Here is an 8769-nt window from a genome sequence, read left to right as displayed (position 1 = left end):
TATTATTATTATTGTTATGAAACAGGCCACGTGACTTATTCAATAGAAGGCAACGCGTCCGAAGTTTTCAACGTGGATGAAAATGGATTGGTGACTGCTAGGGTGAGTTTGGATAGGGAGGTGATGGATTTCTATCAGTTTCCACTGCTGGCTCTCGACGGGGGTAGTCCACAAAAAACGGGTTAGTGGGTTGGTAAGTTGAATAGTTAGCTGGTTGATTTGTTGGTTTTATGGTTGGTTTTATGGTTGGTTGGTTAGTTGGTTTTATGGTTGGTTGGTTTTATGGTTGGTTGGTTTTATGGCTGATTGGTTTTATGGTTGGTTGGTTTCATGGTTGGTTGGTTGGCCGGCTGGTTTATTGATTGGATGGTTGGTTGGTCAGTCAGTCAATCAGTCAAATAGTTGTTTGATTAACTAAACCATACAAGTCAAAATAACATAACCCACCTCAAGGTACTACCACCGTGTACATTACGGTAGAAGATGAGAACGATGAAAAACCAACATTTGAGAAGGATCGCTACTGGATGCGAGTTCTTGAGAATCAGCCGAGTGGAACCTTTGTCGGCGAAGTTGTGGCCACTGATCGCGATGGTCCACCAAACAATTTGTTCATTTACGTCCTGGAAGAGTATGATGATGGTGGTTGGTTATTTCGGTGAAAACTATGAATGAAATTTATTTCCAAAAATAACAATTTCATCAACAATAAAGTAAAAAATTATATTCTATTGCGTAAATAATAACCAACTACAATAACAACATCAACAACAACACAACAGCATCAACAACAACAATACAACAACAAGATAGCAATCATTAAAAACATTAATATCAATAGAAACCATCAAAACGAGCTCGTTCAAGTGTTTCTACTGTATTTATTATCAATAAGAAATTTTTTTTTCGTTTGGAAATAACCATTCAAATACTTATGTATATAATTTATTTCTTTTAAAATATTAAAAAAATATTTGAAGGTTATGAGCCAATAATTTTCATTCATTCATTCGTTCGATCCTTCGTTCGTTTAATCGATCATTCGTTCGTTCGTTTATTCATTTATTTTAAGATTTTAATATTTATTCGCAAAAAGCTTGAATTTTTAAACCAAAACGTAAATTTTGAAAAAAAAATGTTTCAAAAATCTCTGGCACCTAGCAGCACTAAACAAGCGAAAAATAAAAGTTCAGGAAATATTTTAAAATAAATTTAATAAACCATGATCTACGTCAAGTTCACGTCATCAGCCTGTCTCTAGTCATTTTTTCGTCGTCATCATCGTCGTCTTCATCTCCATCGTCGTCATCATCATCATCACCGTGGTCATTATTGCTGCAGTCTTCATCATCATTATCATCATTATTGCAATCGTCATCATAATTCTCGCCATCTTTACCATCATTATCATCATCATCAACGACAACAACATAGAACGATTGAATCAAGCATGTAGAGTAGAGGTTAATAAAGCATAAACAAACTCTACGGTACAATATTTAAATTTGCCCCAAAATATAATAATGATAAGAAGGCAGGATGATCGTGATAGAGTTCATTGAGAAACTCATCTAGAAAACTAAGTAACAGTAATAATACTAATAGTAAAAATATTTAATGATAATAAATAAATATTTAAATAATAATAATAATAATAATAAACAGTTGCTGCGGATCTGTTCGCCATCCAGCCTCAAACTGGGATGATTACGACGAGACAAGTTCTAGATAGAGAGGTCCTTCAAGGTACTTTTATTATTATTATTAATATTATTATTATTATTATTATTATTATTATTATTACTATTAGTGGTAGTCGTAGCAGTAGTTGTTGTTGTATTTATTTTAAGATTAATTTATAAATGAAATGACATCTGGACATTCCATCGTATCAATGAATTAATAGAGTTCACGATGAAAAATCATTCCAGTAAAATATTATTGCCATTTCATTAAGTTAAGCATTTTTACTATTAAGTTTAGGGTTAGGTTTTAGTTTAAGTTTAAGTTTAGTTTAAGTTTATTAAGTTTAGAAAAGAAAACTTAAAATACATTTTATTACTTAGTTTTACTTAAAAAAATTGAAAATAATTAAATATATAAACAAACAAACAAACAAAAAAACGAACGAACGAACAAACGAACAAGCAAACAAACAATTAATTTATTACAAATCTTCTCAGGTAAATACAGACTGGTCGTGGTGGCGAAAGATATAAAATCTCAATCAATGTCAGGCACATCAGACCTAATGATAGAAATTCTGGACTTGAATGACAACCAACCGGAAATACTTTTTCCGTCTGCCGGAAATGACACGCATCACGTGAGTTCGCAACTTCCGGTTGGAGGTCACGTGGTGCAGATCGTGGCGCGAGATTTAGACGCCAGTGTCGAGTACAATCGTCTGCTTTTTAGCATGGAGGAAGTGGGAGTTTTTGAAGATGTTGATGTTGCAAGGATAGTGGTATATGAGATAATGTCTAGGAGTCAGCAACATCAACAACAACAACAACAACATCAACATCAACAAGTGTTGCCAAAAATAACAACAACAAATACAAATACTACGAGCGATTCTGTGAAATCAGTAACCGTGATAAAAACGTCGCCATTAACAACAACATCAACAAAAATTTTACTTGCGAAAACGCCAACCACAACAAAATCAGCAACAAAATCTTTCGTTACAATCACGTCATCGACTTTTTTAGCATCTAATATTTCCGACTATGCAAATTTTCTCCCTCCAAGACACTCGCATTTTTCCCCCATTGCTTCAACACCGCCCCCCAACCACAACAACCACCACAGCATCGACAACAACAGCAACATCAACAACAACAGCAACATCAACAACAACAGCATCAACAACAACAACAGCAGCAATATTTATTCCCAGCAATTTTTAACAACTAAAAGAACAACAACGGCAGCAAACAATACTAACGCAATTTTTGAAAAATTGCAGACATCTATTTTACAACAGAACAACGCCAACAACAACATCAACAACGACAACATCAACAACGACTTAAGCAACAACAATGACGTCACCGCCAACAAAAGCAACTTATTTCGCATACAGTCCAACAACGGATTGATAATGTCGCTTGATAGATTGGACCACAAAAGTTACATCAACAGAGTCATTTGCATCGTGGTCAAAGTCACCAACCCCACCATCGCTAACGGCAACTTCGTCAACAACAACAACAATAACAACATCGGTAGCACTAACAACAACAACAACATCCGCAACAACATTAAAAACAGCACATTTTCCATGAACGCAACCAGCGACAAATATGACACTGGTGTTGAAAATATTTCCAAGGATTTGAACCAAATCAACAACACACACGCGCCATCTATAAACATAAACAACAACAACAACAACAAAAACAACACCCAACAACTAACCCAACAACAACAGCAACAACAACACACATCTCTGGCAATCCTATTTTTAATAATCAACTCAACAATCCCACCACCACCACTCCGGTCCCAAACTATTTCAGCCCAAAAAAACAGCTCAAAAAACTACGGAGTCATCAAAGAAATCGGCGGAATATTACTCTATTTAATTTTAGCGGTCGTCGGTGGCTGCGTTTTCGTTGTTTCGTGTGTGGTTGTGGCTGTTGTGGTAGTAAGGAAAAGAGAGCTGAGGAAGAGAAGAATCGGTGGTCTCCAGAAATTTAACGGTGACCTCATTGGCCTGCATAACAATAGTGGCTGTCCAAATGTTGAAGGTAATTCTGGCAATAGGAGTGACGGTGCTGCTGCTAATTATAATGATAAGAATAAAATAAACTCCTCGGCTGGTTGCAAGGAGTCGAGTGGAAAGGTTTGTGAGAAAAAGATGGGTTTTGTTGGAAACAGTTCTAATAACAACAACAACAACAAAGAAAAACATAAAATAAATAACTCCAACGACAACAACAACAACAATTATTACATCAAAGACAATGATAGCAACATCGGAAACAGTGTTCCAAACATTAGCAACAAGACTGATAACAGAAGCGATCACGAAAACACTAAATTGTCATTATCAGCGGGACCGGAAATACAAAAATCACGTGATCTATCCGGCACATATGGAAGAGGAAAAGGAGAAAATAGAGAGAGCGATAATTGCGGATGTGACGGTGAGGAGGATGATGAAGATGAAAACAACGGAGATGTTCTTAATAGGGATGAAGATGCATTATGTGATGTTGCTGATGACGGTGATGACGACGACGGAATGGTACTAATGACTCCAAGAGACGGAGATAAATATGTTAGTAGATTTGATGTTGTTTTTTATTTTTATTTTGTTGTTGTTGTTGATATTTTTTAGGCATTTTTTACTGATGTTAACAACGACATTGATTTATTCCTGAACAATTGCGTTTACTGTTTAAATCACTTTAATAGTTTAATTAAAACCATAAAACTAAAATGATTGAAACGATGCAAAATTCAAGAAGTCACAAATAATTTTAAGTAAACTCTGCTGTTGTTGTTGTGTGTTAATGTGTTTGCCTTTGATGATGTTGTTGTTGTAGTTGATGCAATTAATTTTATTGTTGCTGTTGTTGTTGTTGTTGCAATTAATGTTATTGTTGTTGTTGTTGTTATCAGTGACATCATTATTACTATTCTTGTTGTTATTCACGTTGTTGTGACGTCATTATTGCTGCTGACGTTACTTACGTTACCACTGTTTCCGTTATTTACGCTTGCAAAGCCGTTTGGCATGCCAAGCATCACATGACCCCGGCGCTAGCCTGGTCACGTGGTCACGCGGTCACGCGGTCGTTCTTTGATCCCAATTTGCACGCTGACGTCAATATCATCAGATAAAATGCAAATGGCGAGAAAAAGTCCGGATCACCCTGTTGAATAAATTATGATGAGGAGAATATGAATGCGGTTGTTTATGTTTGTCTGTGTCTGTATTTATGTTTGTGTGTGTTTGTATATATGTTTGTGTGTGTTTGTTTATGTTTGTGTGTTTGTTTATAAATTTTTTTGTTTGATACCACAAATCCGGATTTTTTAGATCAGTCCCATTTCGTCCCATTCCTAGTTTTTCTATGTGTGCTTATAGACAAATATTAAAGCTGATTAAAATAAAATGTAAGTGGCTTACAAAAGATAGACTAAACATTCATACAGTAATAGGTTTTATGGATTTAGGCAAAAAGATTTTTTAAAAAAATTTTTATAAAATATTTCAAGTTTACTAATTGAAAAGAATAAGAATTTTGAATTGATTTTAATAAATTTTTAAAATAAGTGATAGCTTTTTTGAAAACTGGATTTTTGTTTCATAGATCAATTTAATCGCGAATTTATATTATTTAGTTCTTAAACGATTAATTTTGTTTGATTTTTATATAATATAATTTGATAATTTCAACAAAACTACAATAATTTTAAAAAAAATGAAAAAAACATGAAAAAAAAATTAGGCGCTTTCTTGGAGCAAGCCTGGCAGAACAATATCCTCTAACAGAAAGTTTCACTTTAACGACAACAACAACAACAACAACAGTAACAACAATTTCATCCAATTCGACCTCATTAGCAACCCTCCGCCAAGCAGCCAATCAGCTTCCAGCAAAAAGTTGATACTACCCCCGCCCCCGCCAGCCAGAGGAAACTTCTGGAAGTATCCGGAATACCAACAAAATACACAGCATAATACGCAACTGAGTTCAATGAGCATTCTCCCAATTAAACATTCCGACGATACTCAACAACAACAACAATTTCCCTCACCTCCAATAACAACAACAACAGCAACAAAAACAACAAATAATATAGATTATTTTCAACAACAACATGATTTCGCAACAAATTTGAACAAGCAGCAACAACGAACAGTGAACGCCGACAACAACAACAACTTGCACATCCAACCTTGTTACTACACAACATCGCAGACATTAAAGCCTGCCCATTCGATAAATTTTAATAAATTCTGCCCGATGACATTTGCCAACAGCACTGCGACAACATCAACAACGTTAAGACCATTCAGCAACAAGTCTCAGCAACACGTTCAACATAAATGTTACTGTGAGACTCTCGTCAACAACAACGAAAATGCTTCTTCCCAAGAAAAATTGTTGTTCAATAAATCATCCCAACAACTTAAATATATTTCATTGCAACAGTTTCAGCAACAACAACATCAGCAGCAACATCTGCAGCAGAAATCGCTGCAACAGACACTAGGAAATCCGAAAAAACGATTGCAAGAGCACCAACATCAATATAATTTGTACCACCATCAACATCATTACCACCTGCAACGTCCAAGAAGTGCTCAGCAACAACCAATACAACAACAACAACAACAACAAATCAGTCAACAACCACAAATTCAACAACAAAATTTACTACTGCAACAACAACAATTTTATATTCAGCAACACCAACTACAACAACCTTGTATAAAAACAACAAACCAACAAAAATTTCAACAATCACAGCATCATCAGCAACAACAAAACTATCAGATACAGCATAATCTACTACAACATCAACAGTATTTTAACCAACAACAACATCGCCAACAACAACAACACTACTCAACAAAGCCAGCAACAACAGCAACAACACGGCCATCAACATTGCGATTCGACGAGTCCATGAACATCATACACAACATAGAACCGGTCGAATGTTGCGAAAATTATGATTATGATGATTCCAACAACAACAACGACAATAAAACTCAATACAACTACAATAACCTTGACATCTTGTCGTCATCTCATTTCTCCAGTAGCAAACGTGTTGTGCATAAAGGCGCCAACAACATAAGCAACAGTAGCACTATTAGTAATGATCCTAAAGATGATGGTGATGATGTTAACAATGATGATTGTGGCGAAGAAGACGACGACGATGGGATGATGACGATGATGATGCAGAGAGATGGGTTAGGCATTGGTGATAACATGAGTATAAACATGAAAGACTATCACACGCTATTCAACCGTCCAATGATAACAAATGTAACAACAACAACAACATTAATGACATCAACAAAAACAACCACATCAACGTCATCACCAACGTCATCGCAAGCTATAAATGTTACTTACAGCAAAAGTTTTGACGTTTGAGTTGACAATGTTTTTTCTGTCTCTGCCATCATCGTCCGTGTTATTTATCATCATGGCCACTGACATTTAGTTTATCATCATCGTCATCTTTTCATCATTCTCGTTATCATTATTCTATTACCTGTCTTAGTTCCATCATTTGAAACGAGTTAACCATCCGTCTAAGTTTGCATCACGTTCGAACTGCATTCGCCAACGTCAAATTGTTTTAGAACTCATCAGCTCTTTTCAGACCAACACTCATCATCATCATCATCGCCATCCTCATCATCATCATCATAATCAGGGCTGTTAATATCGAAGTATAGCTATGGCCACTTTTCCAGATTTGGCTTTGATATCGCCGATACTTTAAATTCATTACTCGATACTTTAAAAATTCATTACTCGATACTTTAAAAATTCATTACTCGATACTTTAAAAATTCATTACTCGATACTTTAAAAATTCATTACTCGATACTTTAAAAATTCATTACTCGATACTTTAAAAATTCATTACTCGATACTTTAAAAATTCATTACTCGATACTTTAAAAATTCATTACTCGATACTTTAAAAATTCATTACTCGATACTTTCATTACTCGATACTTTTGAAACTTTGTTGGATACATTTTTCTCATCGATCACTTCAATTTTTCGCATGTTTGTCTGGCAATACTTTTAAAAAAACTACGTATCGTTATTGGTTTCTCCCGGCAAAACATTCCAAAGCGGTTTCGATTTCGGCACTGGCGGTAGAATATTTGAGTAATGCTTACAGCCCCCATCATCATCAACATCGTGATCAATATTTCGTCGTTGTCACACACACATTGCCCTCTCATCATTATCGTCATTAACATCATTATCATCAACAGCAAAAACAACAAAAAAAGCATCATCTTCATCATCTCTGTCTGTCTCTCTCTCTCTCTCTCTCTCTCTTTTTATCTCTTTTCTCTCCCTCTCTCTCTCTTTTTCTCTCTCTCTATCAATATCAGTCAGGACAATCTGTAATCTTTGTTTTCATGATATAACATCCTAGTCAATCAGTAAACATGTTGTTCCATCAAAAAAAAATTGTTATTTATTTTAAATTAAATTGTTTAAAATTAAAAATTATTACTGTTATTAAAATCATGATTTACCGTTTTCACTGCTGGCGCTGCTGTTATAATAGATCGTATTATATATCTTTTACACACACACACACACACACACACACACACACACACACACACACACACACACACACACAGACACACATAACACGCATATACACAATGAAACACACACAAAGACACACACACACTATATGCTATTAGAATGTCTCGATATCAAATAATTATACAATCTAACTTTATTGTAAAAGTCTTGTGAAATGTTTATTAATTAATTATTCATTTATATATATATATATATATATAATTAATGAATAATATAATTAACGAGAAATATAGGTATATATTTCTTTAATAAAAGCTATTCAAACGTATGCACATGATAAGTTGCGTTGTTATTTAATGCTAAGAGTTAATTTGTAATAATAAATTGAAAGCCGGTCAATAAATCATTAATTAATTAATTAATTAATTAATTAATTGGTAGATTAAAAAGTTAATTAACTAAATATTTAGCAAAAACGAATCAGGAT

At 34.5% G+C, this 8769-nt stretch overlaps 1 protein-coding gene across 1 annotated transcript in view; it reads left to right on the top strand.

Annotated features, from left to right (window-relative positions):
* HELRODRAFT_171023 (hypothetical protein) overlaps positions 1 to 8460 on the top strand; it is a gene marked incomplete at both ends in the record, with an annotated part of 18570 nt that extends 10110 nt beyond the window's left edge. The window contains 6 exons of the mRNA XM_009016835.1: positions 26 to 163; positions 454 to 645; positions 1666 to 1746; positions 2184 to 4288; positions 5466 to 6864; positions 8375 to 8460. Coding sequence (XP_009015083.1) covers positions 26 to 163; positions 454 to 645; positions 1666 to 1746; positions 2184 to 4288; positions 5466 to 6864; positions 8375 to 8460 — 4001 coding nt within the window. The remainder of the gene's footprint in view (positions 1 to 25; positions 164 to 453; positions 646 to 1665; positions 1747 to 2183; positions 4289 to 5465; positions 6865 to 8374) is intronic.
* Between the last annotated feature and the right edge of the window lie 309 nt (positions 8461 to 8769).

Source organism: Helobdella robusta, assembly GCF_000326865.2.
Source record: "Helobdella robusta unplaced genomic scaffold HELROscaffold_19, whole genome shotgun sequence".
NCBI classification, from domain to species: Eukaryota; Metazoa; Annelida; class Clitellata; order Rhynchobdellida; family Glossiphoniidae; genus Helobdella; species Helobdella robusta.
The sequence above is the reverse complement of the archived record's forward strand: the minus strand, read 5'-3'. Positions and strand labels throughout refer to the sequence as shown.